Here is a 20,515-nt window from a genome sequence, read left to right as displayed (position 1 = left end):
CGGACTTTCCAACAGTCCATCTGTCTTCCAAGCCTTTGTAAATGACATTTTTCATGATATCATTGGTAAATGGGTTATAGTCTACATTGATGATGTTTTGATATACTCTTCTTCCCTTGATGAGCACATTCAACATGTCGGAGTGGTGCTCAACCGCCTCATCCAACATCAGCTTTATGCCAAGATGGAGAAATGTGAGTTTCATCAGTCTACCATCTCTTTCCTGGGTTATGTCATCTCCTCTGAGGGGGTCTCCATGGACTCTTCCAAGGTACAAGCCATACTGCAGTGGCCACTGCCTGTGTCAGTCAAAGAATTACAGCCCTTCCTTGGTTTTGCCAACTTCTACAGACTATTCATCCGAGGTTATAGCTCGGTGGCGGCCCCATTCACCTCATTGCTCCAAGGTAAAGCCCAAAAACTAAACTGGACACCTCCCTGCTCGTCAAGCTTTTGATGACCTTAAACAGCACTTCACTACTGCACCCATTCTTCATCCAGACCCCACTTGACCCTTCGTGTTGGAAGTTGATTCAGGTGTTGGTGCGATACTCTCCCAACGACAAGGATCTCCTGCCAAACTCCATCCCTGTGCCTTCTACCCACGCAAGTTATCTGTGGCCGAGAGAAACTACGATGTCGGCAATCGAGAACTCTTAGCCAAGAAGGTGGCTTTCGAGGTGTGGAGACATTGGCTAGAGGGAGCTCATCATCCTTTTCTGGTGATCACTGATCATCATAAACTAGAGTACATTCAATCTGCTAAACACTTAAATCCTCGTCAAGCTCGATGGTCTCTCTTCTCCAGGTTCGATTTCACCATCACCTTTCGACCTGGCTCCAAGAACACCAAAGCTGATGCCCTGTCCCGCATTCATGGGTCCACTACTGGCAACAACCCTGTGACTTCCATTATTCCACCCACTCTCATTGTCGCTTCCGTACAATGGGACATAATGGCAGACATCACCCAAGCTCAGAACCAAGAACCCACTCCCGCTGACTGCCCTCCAGATAAGATTTTTGTTCCCAACTCCTTACGCAACAGAGTTCTACAGTGGGTTCATGACTCGGGACATCCAGGCACTCAAGTTACTTGCAGATTAGTGCAAAACCGGTTTTGGTGGGAGAACCTAGCAAGAACTGCAATGTGTGTGCTACCTCTAAATCTATTCGACAGCTCCAGTCTGATCTCCTTCAGCCTCTACCTGCCCCTCGACGTCCTTGGTCTCAACTCTCAAGGTTTTACTTCCATCTTAACCATGGTGGACCGCTTCTCTAAGGCATATAGATTCATCCCTCTGCCCAAGCTCCCCTCGTCAGTGGAATGTGCTGAGAATCTGTTTCAGTACATCTTCCGCTTTTATGGCCTACCCGAAGACATTGTCTCCGACCGTGGTCCCCAACTCACCTCCTGAGTCTGGTCTGTATTCTTCAAACTGTTCAACGTCAATGTGAGTCTAACCTCTGGTTACCATCCTCAATCCAATGGTCAAGCCAAACGTCTAAATCAAGACCTTGGTAAATTCCTCTGGGCCTACTGTCAAGTCAACCAGCACGACTGGATCCGTTTCCTACCCTGGGCAGAATATGCTCAGAACTCACTATTCACACCAGCTACCGGAACCACGCCATTCAAGTGTATCCTAGGTTTTCAACCCCCACTCTTTCCCTGGTCCGGGGAGCCATCCGATGTACCTGCAGTCGACGACTGGATGCAGCGCAGCGAGGCTATCTGGGATCAAGCTCACGTCCACTTACAGCATGCCATTCGCCAACAGAGTGAACAGGCCAATCTCCATCGGCGCCCTGGCCCTAACTATGCTCCTGGACAATGGGTTTGGCTATCTACCCGAGATCTTCATCTGCAACTCCCGTGCAAGAAACTAAGTCCCAGGTATGTGGGTCCTTTCAAGATTCTTCGTCAAATCAATCCAGTTTCATTTAAACTTCAGCTCCCTGCTAATTACCGTGTTTCCCCTACCTTTCATGTTTCTCTGCTTAAACCCGTGGCACCCCCGAGAGAGGACCCTCAAGACCCCCAGAGACCCCTTCCATTCCTCATTGATGGAGAGGAAGTCTTTTGGGTACACAAGCTCCTGGAATCTTGGCGCCGGGATCGGACACTTCAATACTTGGTGGACTGGGAGGGCTACGGCCCTGAGGAGTGTTCCTGGAGGAACTCGGAGGACATTCTAGATCCTGCTCTTATCGCTGAATTCCACCACAGTTTTCCTAATCGTCCCGCTCCCAGAGATCGAGATAGACCCCGACGTAGACAACCTCCTCACGTCAGGAGCCGTTCATGGGGGGGGGGCTCTGTTACACCTGCAGCACCTGCTATCTCTCCTGTACGATTCCCATAATCCTCCGCTCAGACTGATTACTCTCACATCTGGTTCACATTAACTCTGGTTATTTAAGTTCCCTGTTTTCTCGCATTCAGTGCGAAGTCTTGTTTGCCTTGTCAACATTTCTGAGCATTATTTACCCATCCTGTTTTCCCTGTGTTTTGACTCCTGCCTGTTTCTCATATTTCTCCAAAATTGGAGACAGGTCAGGACTGCAGGCAGGCCAATTTAGCACTCGCACTCTCTGCTTACACAGCCATGCACTTGTAATCCGGGCGGTATGTGGTTTGAAGTTGTCCTGCTGGAAGATGCAGGGACGTCCCTGGAATAGACAGTGTTGGATGGCAGTATATGTTGCTCCAATATTTGTACATATCTGTCTGCATTCATGGTGTTCTCACAGATGTGCGAGTTACCCATGCCATGGGCACTGACACACCCCTGGCCCATACGGACACTGGCAACAGTATTTTAAAATTCTGTTAACTACGTTTAAAGCTTTTAATGGTCTAGCTCCACAGTACTTAAGTGATTTTCTACCATGCTATATTCCGTCACGTTCACTATGATCGCAAAATTCTAGCTTGTTAATAGCTCCTAGAATACCAAAATCCACAAAAGGAGGTAGATCCTTTTCATATTTGGCTCCTAAACTATGGAATAGTCTCCCTGACACTGTTCGGGACAAAGACACACTCACTCAGTTTAAGACTAGACTAAAGACTCATCTATTTAGCCAGGCATACACCTAATTTATCAATCAACTCACAATTAGGCTGCTTTAGTTAGGTCTGCCGGAACCAGAAACATCTATCATGATCTACAACTGCATAAAATTTAATGACATCTATGCTAATATTATTCTATTTGTTTCCATTCATATCCCGAGGTTACCAGGGCCGGCCAGATCCAGCTTTGTTCCTGCTTGGTGTCGGACTCCACTGCTACGTGTCACTCAGTGATGATGACAAACTACAGCCGGTGCTAGCCAGACATCAGTCTATTACAATGGACTTGAGAGGATGAAATGATGCCAACTCCAACTGTAAGACATCGGATACTTCATATGCCACTGCCTGAACCTTGGATTTAGAATGGACCCCACCGAACCTCACCGAAATGACCTGCTGGTTGAACTGCAATGCACCTCATTGATCTCTGCCTGCATCACCTTTGTCTTTTGATGGACTACACTCTTAAAATGGAACACATAGACCATCATTTAATTGCCATCAAAACCCTTCATCAGCCAACTAACAAAGGACAATGCATCTATGTGAACTTCTGCAGTTAATCCAGGATGGACTTCAAAGATATTAGTCATTAATCTTGCAGTTCATAAATTTTTTATTTTTTTTTTAAACACTGGACCTTAATGCTTCATTTAACAAACCAAATAGCTTTCAATTGTGTTTGATATAATGGAAAGTGGTTTTCAAGTACCAAATTAGCAATTTAGCATGATTACTCAAGGATAAGGTGTTGGAGTGATGGCTGCTGGAAATGGGGCCTGTCTAGATTTGATCATAAATGACTTTTTTCAAAGAGTGATGGTGTTGTATTTTTACATCAGTAATGTCCTTACTATACTTTGTGATCAGCTGAATGCCACTTTGGTGAATTAAAGTACCAATTTCCTTCCTAAACAGCAAAATTTATACATTATTCCATACTTTTGGCCGCCAGTGTATGTCTTCTTAAATAATATGTTTTTGTCATGCGGAGACTGCCTATTGATTTCATAACGATTTTTTCAACACATATTTTATCTTCTGATATAGATTCCAGTGGCTTTTCAGTGATCAAAATTTATTAATACTATTTATTAAATTTCCCATTGTCTTTGATGATCTGTGAGAGATGCCAGAAAGATACATTTAAGTTGCTCTTAATGGAGTTCGAAGCTCTCATTAATTTACGAACGTTTTTACGAACGACTTAGAAAACAATGCTTTTGTGAAACACGACTTAGAGATTAAGTTCTACATAAGTGCTACTAACCTTCAACTTAGAGCCTCGGGAAACCCAGCCGACGTTAGTTAAGATGACCGTACCCAGATAGCACAAGTACGTCTCTTGAGATGTCTGTTTTAGATCTTTTCATCTGGAAAGCATTGCATCTAATTAACATCTGCTAAACATCTTAAAAAGATCAGATTTATAAACATTCTAAATCATAAACGTCTCAAAGACATCTTATTGACATCCGAGAAGAAACATCTTATAGATGTATTGCAGATGAGCAAACAACCTAAAGCATGCGTATTCCAGATGTAAACACGCACATCAAATAGACGTCTGGGTGATTTAAGTGTGCTATCAGGGTAAAAGCTTATGTTTCATCGTTTTCAGGAAGCTCAACCCTCGTCAGTTGTTTGCTTGCACGCATTTCACTTCAACTAGTCAATTTTGAAAAATTTTAAAAATAAAATTCATTAGTAGAAACACGAAAAGCAAAAATATTTCAAAATTATAATTATACTTCAAACGAAAATATAATCACAATATCGAATTGGTAAAAAAAAAAAAAAAAATCCTAGATTTTTAACTACCCAAATCCAAACATTTTAAACTCTTCAATTTCTTTTACCAGCAATTGTAAATATAAACATAATTATAACTGAAAAATAAACCATGGCCTCTATAAAGTTCAACACAAATCTCATACATTTTTGTGTCATAAAATGGCTCCAAAAGAGATTGTCAGGGACATAATTTTCTACTATATTTTCTACTATATTTTCAGAATTGAGTTGTTGCGCACATACATGCAGAGTAAAAAAGTGTAAGATTGAAGTGTGCACAAATTACATGTTGATTGTCGCTCAACCCTTAAAAAAGTGCATCACTGAACACACAGAATAAAAATTAAACCCTTTGTAAAATATCATATAATATAAAACACCAATATTAACATAAGAAAATGTTTAAAACACTGAACCAAGCCTCTTACATCATTAACATCAGTGGGTAAAAATATCCCAGAACCTCAAAATCTTTTAATATAGCTATATTCGAATATTAAACAGACTAAATATCATTAAACAGCTGAACAATAATTAAATGGTTCAGCCCAACCTTGGCTGAAAGCTTTATAATTGTCAGATGTTTATAATTATTGTCTGTCTGGGGTTACGATGTTTCCTGCCACACTGAATACAAGTTCTGTCAGTGAAATTACTGACAAACATGTAAACTCAGCAAAAAAAGAAATGGCTCTTCGCTGGCCATGGCAGAACACTGACATTCTTGTCTTGCAGGAAATCACGCACAGAACGAGCAGTATGGCTGGTGGCATTGTCATGATGGAGGGTCATGTCAGGATGAGCCTGCAGGAAGGGTACCACATGAGGGAGGAGGATGTCTTCCCTGTAACTCACAGCGTTGAGGTTGCCTGCAATGACAACAAGCTCAGTCCAATGATGCTGGGACACACCGCCCCAAACCATGACGGACCCTCCACCTCCAAATCGATCCCACTCCAGAGTACAGGCCTCGGTGTAACGCTCATTCCTTCGACGATAAACGCGAGTCCGACCATCACCCCTGTGAGACAAAATCGTGACTCGTCGGTGAAGAGTACTTTTTGCCAGTCCTGTCTGGTCCAGCGAAGGTGGATTTGTGCCCATAGGCGATGTTGTTGCCGGTGATGTCTGGTAAGGACCTGCCTTACAACAGGCCTACAAGCCCTCAGTCCAGCCTCTCTCAGCCTATTGCGGACAGTCTGAGCACTGATGGAGGGATTGTGCATTCCTGGTGTAACTCGGGCAGTTGTTGTTGCCATCCAGTACCTGTCCCGCAGGTGTGATATTCGGATGTACCGATCCTGTGCAGGTGTTGTTACACATGGTCTGCCACTGCGAGGACGATCGGCTGTCCTTCCTGTCTCCCTGTAGCGCTGTCTTAGGTATCTCACAGAACGGACATTGCAATTTATTGCCCTGGCCACATCTGCAGTCCTCATGCCTCCATGCAGCATGCCTAAGGCACGTTCACGCAGATGAGCAGGGACCCTGGGCATCTTTCTTTTGGTGTTTTTCAGAGTCAGTAGAAAGGTCTCTTTAGGGTCCTACGTTTTTATTACTGTGACCTTAATTGCCTACCGTCTGTAAGCTGTTAGTGTCTTAACGACTGTTCCACAGGTGCATGTTCATTAATTGTTGATGGATCATTGAACAAGCATGGAAAACATTGTTTAAACCCTTTACAATAAAGATCTGTAATGTTATTTGGATTTTTACAAAATTATCTTTATAATTATGTTTAGTTATGTTAACAAATTCAACCATAAATTTTACTCATTACAGAATATGTACAAAAGTGAGTAACACACCAAAAGCTAAAGGAATGTGTTACATATTATTAACAGGGCATAAACAACACCTCAAATATATATATAAAAATATAAATACATAAATATATAAACAGTATAAACTAGGGCTGTGTCGATACTCGATACAATCGAATATCGATATATTGTGATACTTTTTTCACAATATTGTTTCGATACTTAGATTAAATGCATCGATATATATCGTGATAATTTCAGAGCAGTCAGAGACGCTTCTATGAGGCACAAAAGAGACAAAGTTTCTCTCATGGACATGCTGGTACTCTCTCATGCATTTCGATCTAGGGCCGGGCAAAAATATTGACTTTCTACGATCCAAATGTCGATTCTTAACATGCCAAGATCACGCTTTCTTTCTATCTGGAATCCCCAAAAATCAGATGTGTGTTAATACTTCCCATTTGCTACAAAAAATGTCTGTGATTATCCACTGGCAGGTCATTTTTTAGATTTCACTCACCAGTGTTTGATCGGTGTATTGGCTTAGAAGTTCAGCACTGAGATATTTTCACTAAAAAAGTAAACGTTTTGACTCTGTGTAATATGATTTCAAAGACTAGATCCAAGCAAACCATTTGTTGTTTAATAATGTCTATTTTAGGGGGCCTGGGTAGCTCAGTGAGTATTGACGCTGACTACCACCCCTGGAGACACGAGTTCGAATCCAGGATGTGCTGAGTGACTCCAGCCAGGTCTCCTAAGCAACCAAATTGGCCCGGTTGCTAGGGAGGGTAGAGTCACATGGGGTAACCTCCTCGTGGTCGCTATAATGTGGTTCTCGCTCTTGGTGGGGCACGTGGTGGGTTGTGCATGGATGCTGCGGAGAATAGCGTGAAGCCTCCACGCACGCAACACCTCTGCGGTAACGCGCTCGACAAGCCACGTGATAAGATGCGCGGATTGACAGTCACAGACGTGGAGACAACTGAGATTCGTCCTACGCCACCACGAGGACTTAGTGCGCATTGGGAATTGGGCATTCCAAATTGGGGAGAAAAGGGGAGACAATTTTTTTTAATATCCTTTTATGTTAAGTCAGTTATTTATCAAAAACAACTAAATAAATTTTTATTCTAATCACACATAACATGAATGCTGTAAAGAAGCTATCTGACCCAAACAAACCCAATTGTCAAAGTCCCTGCCACAGGTCTTAAAGAGACAGTACCATTTTAGTGCTTGTTCTACATATCTGAGTAAAAACTTGTAAATAATACAAATTAGTTCATATTTCAGTATACTGTATATATGCAATATCAGAATCAGAAAGAGTTTTATTGCCAAGTAAGCTTACACAAGGATTTTTTCTTGGTGACAGAAGCTTCCAGTGCACAAACAATACAACAACAAGATAGAGATAATAATATTAATTAAAAATAGAAAAAAATAAAAAGTGAATAAAAATATAATAAGACAAAAATATACATATAGTATGTACAAATAAAAATCAGTTACATAAAATGCATGGGAATGTAATGCAGAAGAGGATATGTTAAGCAATATAACTGACTAGACTTTGTATTGCACGTAATTATAGTATAGTTTTTAGCTGTTCATGAGACGGATAGCCTGTTTGTGTGAAGTGAAGGCCAGAGCAGGTGTGAGGTGTGAGACTGCACTTTTCAAATCTACAGTAAAACATATTCAAGTCGTCAGCCAGTTGTTGGTTCCCTACAGTGTTGGGGAATGGTGTCTTGAAGTTAATAATGTCTTTCAGGCATATGCTTGTTTTGGATGGGATTAAAATAAATGAGAAACTCTGGCAATCATAGTTAGCCCCACATAAAATGAATCCCGTCCATATAGTGGTTTATGACATCACACAGGGGCGGACTGGCCATAGGGAGAACTGGGAGTTTTCCCGGCAGGCTTGCAAAAGTGCCCCCCTCAACAAATTTTGGGCCGGTTTCTCTGTAATATCCAGGGTCGAATTCTCTTCCCAGTCCACCCCTGCTCGTTGATACAGGGTTGCAATTTTACTGATGGTATTAGAATGGGGACTTTTGTTTTGGGAGGGGGTAATAATCAAGGGGAAAGTTCAGCAAAGTGGAAAAAAAATCACCGCTGATACTGAGACTGTGGGAATGAACAATTCTCTCATTATTCGTCACAAGTTTTTCAATACAGAAAAAGCACGAAGCACAGTGATGATCATTTTTGTAAAATATTAGGCTAAGACTGCTTATTGGGACAAAAGGCGATTTTATCGGGACGTCTGGTCACCCTATGTACATGGGTTTTTAAGGGCTGCACAGCACTGGCACAGACAAATAGACATTACTTAATACACAGTGTGCAATGGGTGTTATGAAAATCTATTTTTTTATGAGTTTGAGCAGGATTCAGCAAATGTTTTTTCTTTCTTTTTTTGATTACATGCATAACGTCACCTTGTAATATAATACGTTTTTCAGGTTAAATCATCTTGTGTGATTCACTCCAGTCCAGTAGATGACAGAAACGCACCGTGAGTTGTTTTTCCAACCACCATAAAACACAAGATGAAACAAGAGCTGCAGACAGTTTGAGCGCGCAGGTACATGTTGTTTAATGTGTTTTTACATCATTTTATGTATTTATGTTGTGTGCACATCAAGATCTATGTTGATATGCTGTTTTCTCTCTGTGGCGTTTTAATGACAGTAAAAGAAGATTATTATCTCCACATGGAGCATTGTTTTGTGACGGACGCTTTAAAATATTCAGTTTCAGGAAAAACAAGCAGAAATCTGTGAATATCACGTTTCATTTCTGATACATGAGCTCTTTAAATACAGCGGCTGTTTATAAACGAGTTCACTGTAGGTGATAATATACTTTACAGTTTATATCCTGTTATAACAGCTGATAATATTCCTGCTGTCATACACAAGCACACGTTTATTTTTTTGTACCATCTCAGAAACAGATTTTGTTTAACAGATCTGTTCTTGTGTGTGTAATTATAATAATGTTTTAGAGTTTGATGAATGTCAGTCCATTATAATGATGATGTTTTTGTGTTCAGATGTTCATCATGAGAGAGCAGGTGGATGTGATCTGCTGTAAATCAGTAGGAACTGATCTGTCCATGCTGGATATTGATGATTTCATCACAGAAATCTCTCAGCTGAAGAAAGAGGTGACGTCACTGAACGCAGTGCTGAAAGAACTCAAGACTTAAGTGTTTTTACCCTAAAAATCCACTTACACTTGCCCTCCTATGCGCATTCACGAGAGGTATTTTGTTTTTTGCCGATTCGTATTCTTCATTCATATCACCACCCTTTGAGCTGTTGTGCAAATATGATTTTTTAAATTATTTTCGTTTCTATTTCCTTCCTGCCCAGTAGTTGGCAGGGCCGATCACACATTTAAGACGAAGATTGGTTGATTTAGCAGCCGATCAATGGGTGCATCCCTAATATTTTTATTTACATTTTTCCAAATTCCAAGTGATGTCATCGATGCGCATAAACATCGATGTATATACAGGTGCATCTCAATAAATTAGAATGTCGTGGAAAAGTTCATTTATTTCAGTAATTCAACTCAAATTGTGAAACTCGTGTATTAAATAAATTCAGTGCACACAGACTGAAGTAGTTTAAGTCTTTGGTTCTTTTAATTGTGATGATTTTGGCTCACATTTAACAAAAACCCACCAATTCACTATCTCAAAAAATTAGAATATGGTGACATGCCAATCAGCTAATCAACTCAAAACACCTGCAAAGGTTTCCTGAGCCTTCAAAATGGTCTCTCAGTTTGGTTCACTAGGCTAAACAATCATGGGGAAGACTGCTGATCTGACAGTTGTCCAGAAGACAATAATTGACACCCTTCACAAGGAGGGTAAGCCACAAACATTCATTGCCAAAGAAGCTGGCTGTTCACAGAGTGCTGTATCCAAGCATGTAAACAGAAAGTTGAGTGGAAGGAAAAAGTGTGGAAGAAAAAGATGCACAACCAACCGAGAGAGCTGCAGCCTAATGAGGATTGTCAAGCAAAATCGATTCAAGAATTTGGGTGAACTTCACAAGGAATGGACTGAGGCTGGTGTCAAGGCATCAAGAGCCACCACACACAGACGTGTCAAGGAATTTGGTTACAGTTGTCGTATTCCTCTTGTTAAGCCACTCCTGAACCACAGACAATGTCAGCGGCGTCTTACCTGGGCTAAGGAGAAGAACTGGACTGTTGCCCAGTGGTCCAAAGTCCTCTTTTCAGATGAGAGCAAGTTTTGTATTTCATTTGGAAACCAAGGTCCTAGAGTCTGGAGGAAGGGTGGAGAAGCTCATAGCCCAAGTTGCTTGAAGTCCAGTGTTAAGTTTCCACAGTCTGTGATGATTTGGGGTGCAATGTCATCTGCTGGTGTTGGTCCATTGTGTTTTTTGAAAACCAAAGTCACTGCACCCGTTTACCAAGAAATTTTGGAGCACTTCATGCTTCCTTCTGCTGACCAGCTTTTTAAAGATGCTGATTTCATTTTCCAGCAGGATTTGGCACCTGCCCACACTGCCAAAAGCACCAAAAGTTGGTTAAATGACCATGGTGTTGGTGTGCTTGACTGGCCAGCAAACTCACCAGACCTGAACCCCATAGAGAATCTGTAACAGAATTTTTTCAAAACAACTGTGTAAGTTGAAGCCAAGAAAAAACAGGGATAACACATGCTCTCCTGTCATGGGAATGTAAGTATTCTGGATTGAAAGACTTGCTTGACTGTTGTAGAGATGACAGATTGTCACTCTAGTGTTTTCTTTATTCCACAAGGCAATGAGCTGTAATCAAACAATTGATGATCACATGATGGGACTTTAATTTTTTTATATATTTATTTTTCTGTATTCTTTTTTCAACAACAGAAGTACCTTATTTGGTTGTGGATGTCCCAATGTGTTTAATGGATTTGTACTTTTCAGAGTGCTCGCAATATTCAAATTTTATTTTGCTTGCATTTGTGAACTATAAAAAAATTTAATGAATGTGTAAAATAAGCACACAATATCGTAATATTGATCGCAGGCCCCTGAATCTAATTGAAATCATATCGTGACAGACTTTGAAGTATCGGTATACATTGGATCTCTTGCTAAGAAAATAGATATAACATTGTATTGTGATAACTTGTAATTTACAACCCTAATGAAAGGAATAATCCACCCATAATTGCTAATTCTGTCATCATGGACTCACCCTCATGTTCTTCCAAACTTTCTGTGAATGTTTCACACTCAATTTAAATGACTATAGTCAAGAAATGCAATATATTAATATAATTAATGGTATATATATATATATATATAACTTTTGCACAGCAAAAATCACAAATTAATATTAGGAATGGGGATAAAAATCATCTCTTACAAATCGTGATTCTTGAGACAAATGATTTTTAAATTGTCTCCCTGATAAAAAAAAACAAAAAACCCAGATTTAATTAATTTTAAAATAGAAATGTTTTGTTTAATATGCTAATAGATAGATAGACAGAGTTGAAGTAAGAAGTTTACATACACTTAGGTTGAAGTCATTAAAACTAATTTTTTAACCACTCCACAGATTTCATATTAGCAAACTATTGTTTTGGAAAGTCATTTAGAACATCTGCTTTGTGCATGAAATGAGTAATTTGTCTGACAATTGTTTACAGAAAGATTGTTTCACTTTTAATTGACTATATCACAATCCCAGTGGGTCAGAAATTTACATACACTAAGTTAACTGTGCCTTTAAGCAGCTTGAAAAATTCCAGAAAATGATGTCAAGCCTTTAGGCAATTAGCTTCTTATAGGCTAATTAGAGGTGTAACTGTGGATGTATTTCAAGGCCTACCTTCAAACTCAGTACCTCTTTGCTTGACGTCATGGGGAAAACAAAAGAAATCAGCCAAGACCTCAGAAAAAAAAATTGTGGACCTCTACAAGTCTAGTTCATCCTTGGGAGCAATTTCCAAATGCCTGAAGGTACCACGTTCATCTGTACAAACAATAGTACGCAAGTATAAACACTATGGGACCATGCAGCCATCATACCGCTCAGGAAGGAGACGCATTGTGTGTCCTAGAGATGAACATAGTTTGGTGCAAAAAGTGCAAATCAATTCCAGAACAACAGCAAAGGACATTGTGAAGATGCTGGAGGAAACAGGTAGACAAGTATCTATATCCACAGTAAAATGAGTCCTATATCGACATAACCTGAAAGGCTGCTCAGCAAGGAAGAAGCCACTGCTCCAAAACCACCATAAAAAAGCCAGACTACAATTTGCAAGTGCACATGGGGACAAATATCTTTTTGGAGTAATGACCTCTGGTCTGATGAAACAAATTGTAACTTTTTGGCCATAATGTCCATTGCTATGTTTGAAGGAAAAAGGGTAGGCTTGCAAGCCGAAGAACACGATCCCAACCGTGAAGCATTGGGGTGGCAGCATCATGTTGTGAGGGTGCTTTGCTGCAGGAGGGACTGGTGCACTTCACAAAATAGATGGCATCATGAGGAAGGAAAATTATGTGGATATATTGAAGCAACATCTCAAGACATCAGCCAGGAAGTTAAAGCTCGGTCGCAAATGGGTCTTCCAAATGGACATTGACCCCAATCATACCTCCAAAGTTGTGGCAAAATGGCTTAAGGACAACAAAGTCAAGGTATTGGAGTGGCCATCACAAAACCCTGACCTCAATCTGATAGAAAATTTGTAGGCAAAACTGAAAAAGCATGTGCGAGCAAGGAGGCCTACAAACCTGACTCAGCTACACCAGTTCTGTCTGGAGGAATGGGCCAAAATTCCAGCAACTTATTGTGAGAAGCTTGTGGAAGGCTACCCAAAACATTTTACCCAAGTTAAACAATATAAAGGCAATGCTTCTAAATACTAACAAATGTATGTAAACTTCTGACCCAATGGGAATGTGATGAAAGAAATAAAAGCTGAAATAAATCATTCTCTCTACTATTATTCTAACATTTCACATTCTTAAAATAAAGTGGTGATCCTAACTGACCTAATGTTTTCTATGATTAAATGTCAGGAATTGTGAAAAAGTTTAAATGTATTTGGCTAAGGTGTAGGTAAACTTCTGACTTCAGCTGTAGATAGATAGATAGATCACTATAGATAGATTACTAGTTAATGTATAGTAGCTAATATACCAATTCACAATAATTTAAGAAATCGTAATACATATTGAATTGGCATTTCAATATCATTATATTGAATCAGGAAGCAATTCCCACCCCTAATAAATACTGTTGTGTTCTGCCATTAAATTGGGGTTTAATTTTATTTCTTTATACATTTGTCCCTCCGAAGTTGATTTTTGTCAATTTACTGTGTTCATTGTAGAGCTGAATGAATTGGAGGTGAAACTTCAGGATCAGAAACATCATGATTACACAACTGGAGAAAAATCTTTGAGTGGCTCAAACACTAAGAAGAATATCTCACCAAAAAAGCCTCAAAGAAGAGCAGCAAAAAATACTTTGACCTGCTCTCAATGTGGAAATAGTTTCTTATATAAATGCCAGCTTAATGTACACATGAGAATTCTGGAGAGAAACCTTACACATGCCATCAGTGTGGAAAAAGTTTTGCATCTGCTACCATATTCAAAAATCATCTCCGCTGTCACTCTAGAGAAAAAACATTTGAATGTGATGAATGTGGTAAAACATTATTTCTGGCAAAGTACCTTAACACCTGAAAACTCACACAAATGAGAAGTCTTACAAGTGTTCTTTTTGTGGAAAGAGTTTTGCATATCTGTCCTATTTTAAACAGCACCAGAACATACATTCTGGTGTGGGAGTCCATATGTGCTTTGAATGTGGGAAAACCTTTACTACAGCCGGCCACTTGAAACAGCACCAAAGAATTCATACTGGAGAAAAACCTTACAAGTGCTCACACTGTGGAAAGTGTTTCACTCTTACAGAACACCTGAAAAGACACAAGAGAACTCATACCGGAGAAAAACCATACAAGTGCTCACACTGTGAAAAGTGTTTCACTCTTCCAGAGTACCTGAAAAGACACACGAGAATCCATAATGGAGAAAAACCGTACAAGTGCTTACACTGTGGAATGAGTTTCACTCTTCCAGACAAACAGAAAAGACACAAGAGAATCCATAATGGAGGAAAACCATACAAGTACTCACACTGTGGAAAGACTTTCACTCAGTCACAAAGCCTGAAAACACATGAGAGAATCCATACTGGAGTGAAACCATACAGATGCTCACACTGTGGAAAGTGTTTCACTCAGTCAGTACACCTGAAAACTCATGAGAGAATTCATACTCGAGTGAAAACATACCACTGCTATTCATGTGGGGAAAGTTTCAGTGCAGCAAGTACTATACAGAAACATGTAACAAAGAATTGCTCAAGTTGTCACAGTGAGCAAAAATCATCCTCATGTCCAACGATATCAAGTAAATAGTTTGAAATTCAGATAAACTCAGATTTCTCCCAAAAGAGCAGCATCATTTAAAGCCCTATTCGGAGGGGACTAGTTTTTCCTGAGGAGGTAAGGGAAATCCGTGTTTCACAGACTTGATTTTAATCCCATGTGAATCTGACATATCTGTTTTTCTCACACAATCTCTGTAAATATTTCAGAGCAAATCACCTAATGTGGACGTTTCTCCAAAAAGTAAGATCTTTGTCCTCATGTGCACTTGCAAACTGTAGTCTGGCTTTTTATGGTGGTTTTGGAGCAGTAGCTTCTTCCTTGCTGAGCAGCCTTTCAGGTTATGTCGATATAGAACTCGTTTTTACTGTGGATATAGATACTTGTCTACCTGTTTCCTCCAGCATCTTCACAAGGTCCTTTGCTGTTGTTCTGGGATTGATTTGCACTTTTTGCACCAAACTATGTTCATCTCTAGGACACACAATGCGTCTCCTTCCTGAGCGGTATGATGGCTGCGTGGTCCCATGGTGTTTATACTTAAGTACTATTGTTTGTACAGATGAACGTGGTACCTTCAGGCATTTGGAAATTGCTCCCAAGGATGAACTAGACTTGTGGAGGTCCAAAAAAACATTTTCTGGGGTCTTGGCTGATTTCTTTTGATTTTCCCATGATGTCAAGCAAAGAGGCACTGAGTTTGAAGGTAGGCTTTAAAATACATCCACAGGTACACCTACGATTGACTCAAATTAGCCAATTAGCCTATCAGAAGCCTAAATTGCCTAAAGGCTTGACATAATTTTCTGGAATTTTCCAAGCTGCTTAAAGGCAGTTAACTTAGTGTATGTAAACTTCTGACCCACCGGAACTGTGATATAGTCAATTAAAAGTGGAACAATCTGTCTGTAAACAATTGTTTCATGCACAAATTAAATGTCCTAAATGACTTGCCAAAACTATAGTTTGCTAATATGAAATCTGTGGAGTTTCAATGACTTAAACCTAAGTGTATGTAAACTTCTGATTTCAATTAAGTCTTTTATTCAAGTCGTAAATAAGTTGCATACATTTGTATTGTTTGGACATAAAGTTTTCAAAGGTGTGGGTTTCAAATTATGAGGGGATGGGAAGTAATGTGGGCTCATTTTAAACAATGGAAGGATGTGTTGTTTTTTTTAAAATGGATGTACTTATATATGCCCTGTACAAGTTAGCATCTTTAGAGAAAGATGGGGAGACTATGGAATATTTTTATTTAATCATTCAGTTAATCCATTTTTGATAATTGAATTAATATGTATGAAATATGCAATGATCTAAAAATGACAGTGTGTAATCAGTGTACTATGAATAACTGCATTATGAATGCTATTCAATATATTTGATATTTAATCATTCATTTATTGATTTAATTATCATTTACTCAGTTTAATAATCAAGGTGCAAAACAATGGGAAAATGCAGCTTGGCTTCTCTATAGAGAATTACAGCCTCTTTCTATCAAACTTTGTATGACACAAAGGAAGACCTGTGTGAGGATGCTAAAAGGATAATTTAATGAGCAGAACTGGTGTCCAAAAAAGCCTGATGATATATGCTTGTTAATTAGTGCTAAAAATGACATGATAAGCATGTAAACTTTATATGACTTTAAGGGAGATGTGTGTGGATGAACAAAAAAGAAAAAAAGGACAAAAATAAATAAAGGAACAAAAAAACTGGTGTCCAAAAAAGGCAGATGATGTATGTGCGCTAATTAATGCTAGAAATGAGATGAAACAAGTATGTGGACAGACATACAACTCTCCATTTTTAGGAATATGTGTAACCAACGACTGTAATAAGGGAAATCATTTAATATACTAATCATATTAATGCAGGAAGTAAGGATAGTTAGTCAATCTAAAATATGTAACCATATGAAGTGATAACAGTGTGTTTTATACATAGAAAATGAAACAGTCATGCTTTTGCCATCATTGAAGCAAGTTGAGGTCAAAGGTGTCCAGCTGGAAGGGAAGCGAAGATGAAACTAAGGAGGCATAAGATGATTTAACTGGATGAAGAGGCTATCCCTCAAAGAGTTATGGGGAGCAGAAACTATAAAAATGTATGATTCTGAGGTGTAATTTTAGATGCTCCATGGACCACCTCGGCTTTGTTATTTTCATAATAATGTCTGTTTTTGGAATCAGAACTTTGCACCTTCGATAAATGTTTGACTCGACTGAGCTTCGATGGCTGTTGTGGGAAATCTGCCACGACAAGACTGACTTGACACCAATCTCCATTTGAAATTTTACTTTCCTATGTCTGATAACAAAAATAACTAATAAATTGACAGATTCTTGGCAAGTAAATTTGTATTTGGCTCCGTGACTTCACAACACGGTAAAAGATATATTTAAAGTTTTCAATGTTCATCAACACCCAATTGTTCCTCCTAGTGATGAAGACTAGTAGCAGCAAGTTAAGAGTGTGCATTGCCACTATACTGCTTTTCCTGCAATGTCAGGTTGAATTTCCAACCGTCTTTGAACCACTGAAATTTTAGAGAATTTGTAAAGCAAAATGGGCTTTATAATATATATTTATAAAATATATATTCAGATTCTTATTATTAGTGGTGTCTGCTAGGGAAAGTGTCGTTATCACTATTCATACTTTGGGACCCATATCTAGAGACCAGAATATCAGTAGTAAGACGCTAACAACCAGCACCCTAGCAACTGCCCAACAACACCATAGTATCATGCTGGGGAGTTTTGTACTGGTAAGCACCATTAATATTTGCTTCAGAAAATGTTGAAATGAAACTGATAAGTGTGATGATCAGTGGAGTTGCGTTTATACCTTTATAAATATGATATTGGCTAAAAAATGGAAAGAGTGTTTGAGTGAAAGACTGACCAGTGAAAGAGTAGACATGAGAGCTGGACTCCACATCATAAAAGGAGACCAGACCCTCCTCATAATCCACAAACACACACAGTGAGAGTTGAGGATTATCAGGCTTTATATTCATTCTCATTCCTCAGAATCACAGTCCAGAATCCATTCAATGGAGTCAGTGTGATCTCTCCCTTCCTGTTAATGGATTCTCTGACCACTCCTAAATCCCAGTCAGTCTTTCTCTTCACCTGCACCTCAAAATAAAATCTACCTGAACTGATCATTTTTCATTTATTTTCAATCAATTTAATGCATCTTAGTCCCCCCAAACTAAAGTCCCCCCAGTGAATATCTGCCATTTCCACCACTAAATATATGTTGCATAAAGCTGTTACAATGTCTGGTAATACTCCTTCTTTCAGGAAAGTGAAACCAAACACAAAGTACACATTTATATTTATACCAACTCAGAAACAGTTATTTTGTTTAACAGAGCTGTTCTTGTGTGTGGGAGTTGTGTCGAAGTCTGTTTCCCTGTCGGATTCTGTTTCTCCCTAGTCCCGCCCCCGTCCTAACGGCGAAGGAAGCGCGCATTCTCAAAAAGCTCGCCCCCGAGATGCAGTGCTCGTACCACTGAGGTACTACGGAGAGCGCTAAGGCTCAAAACTAGAGTTTTGAGCGAGTTTTATCTGTAGAATGCTGTATTCTAGAAGTGAAAGGCAAATTTCTTGACTGTCTAGTTATATTTTGAAAATGGGGTAACAGAACCTATGTTTGTTGCGTTTTTTATGTCTTTATGAGCACAACCACCTACTGTTATTCTATCAATAAATAATATTATATTTGTGAGAGTTTTCATTTTGAATGTTGTAGACTTTTGGAATAAATGTGTGCTCACTCACATAACTGTGATTTTATAGGCTAAATATGCGACCACTCTCACAAGGCACAATACCTGGACATATTGATCATATTTCTAGTAAACTAAATCTGATGGTTTTCTGTCTCAACAAGTACACTTTCACCACAATTTATTGAGAAAAGGTCAAAACAAATTGTAGATAAAAAAATAATATCACACAAGTTTTTAGGTTTTATCTTTGTCTTAAAACCACCCCCATTATAGTGGGGGGAATGCATCCTGACAGCTGAAAATGTTACTGTCACATACTGTTCCCCCTGTGTTCAATAAGAAAGCAAGCACATACATGTGTCAAATTCATACTGCTGACTTGTTTCCCCACAACAGATAAGTCCTGTGATTTGTAGCCTGCTATACCTAAATTTGTCTATTATAGCAGGGGGGGGGACATCCTGACAGCTGAGAACCCTAAACGAGACATGTAATTGTTTTGTTGTTTTTGTTCAATTGTAAAATACATCAAAGCTTAGGCTAATTAATGCATTTTAGCCAAACATGATTCGACAACTTTATGCAATCTGTGTTATTAAATAATTTTTCTGATTACTCGATTAATCTTCAGAAAAATGGTTAGATTACTCGATTGCCAAAATAATCGATAGTGACAGCCCTACAGTATACGTGATGCAAAGTTCATCATCAGCACAGTCTGCATGGACTGTCCGGATGGGGCACAGATTTTCTTGACACGTGGAGAGTCCTCATCTGTGCAATTAGTCAGTGCATGCACCTCCCCTTAACTTTACTAAAAGCTTATCACTTAGTAGTCGTATTGCTCATGCACCGAATGTGTTTGTATTCGCTCGCGGTCAGTAGAGTTTACATTGACAGGCTGAGCGATCGACCGTGTGTGAGACAATTCGGCAGACAAAGGCCACACTTTTTAATTAAAAACACAATAAAATTTGCAACCAGAGGCGTCATGTCCATTCAAACAGTATTTTTTTAATTTTTTTTTTTTACAAAGTTGATTTTGAATGGCCTATCTGAACTTCCAAACGTATTTGTTACTTTCATAATTAAATAGAATGATTATTGCATGTAAAAACAAATTGTTTTCTAAAACGAATGGAATTTCTGACCATTAAGTAATGTTTCCAGAATGTTGCAGGTCTGTTTTTGTGTTACAAACTAAAAAAGAACTTATGCAGAATGTTCTGCAATGGTTATATTTAGGTTTTATTATGCCATAAATTAATCTTCCCAAAACATTGCAGGGAGGATTTATGGGATAATCTAGTAAGAACTTAAAACATTCTCTAATGGTTATTTTTAGGTTTTATATTTGTTCCCCTTTTTGCATAGTTTTTTTTTTATATTTGATCATTTTTCATAAATGTTGCGGAGAGGCTGATAGACAACAATGAATGACATTATTGCAGTACAGAATTTAAATCCCTAAAAAGGGCAAGCATATAAAGGTACCCCTTAATTGCTATTTTTCAACACATTAGGGCCTAAATACATTTCCAATAGCTTACCTTTTTTTTAACTTCTTTATATATATATACAGTGCATCCGGAAAGTATTCACAGCGCTTCACTTTTTCCACATTTTGTTATGTTACAGCTTTATTCCAAAATGGATTAAATTCA

The 20,515-nt window shown here is 39.0% G+C and overlaps 1 protein-coding gene across 1 annotated transcript in view; it reads left to right on the top strand.

Moving 5' to 3' along the window:
• Nucleotides 1–18,824, top strand: part of LOC127418541 (uncharacterized) — a 32,764-nt gene extending 13,940 nt beyond the window's left edge. Inside the window, exons 8-11 of the mRNA XM_051659120.1 lie at nt 81–407; nt 529–1,057; nt 1,181–1,348; nt 14,386–18,824. Of these exons, the coding sequence (XP_051515080.1) occupies nt 81–407; nt 529–1,057; nt 1,181–1,348; nt 14,386–15,133 (1,772 nt within the window). The 3' untranslated portion in view covers nt 15,134–18,824. The remainder of the gene's footprint in view (nt 1–80; nt 408–528; nt 1,058–1,180; nt 1,349–14,385) is intronic.
• The last annotated feature ends 1,691 nt before the right edge of the window (nt 18,825–20,515 follow it).

Source organism: Myxocyprinus asiaticus, chromosome 28 (genome assembly GCF_019703515.2).
Source record: "Myxocyprinus asiaticus isolate MX2 ecotype Aquarium Trade chromosome 28, UBuf_Myxa_2, whole genome shotgun sequence".
Lineage (NCBI taxonomy): Eukaryota > Metazoa > Chordata > Actinopteri > Cypriniformes > Catostomidae > Myxocyprinus > Myxocyprinus asiaticus.
This window is presented reverse-complemented; position numbering and strand designations above follow the sequence as displayed.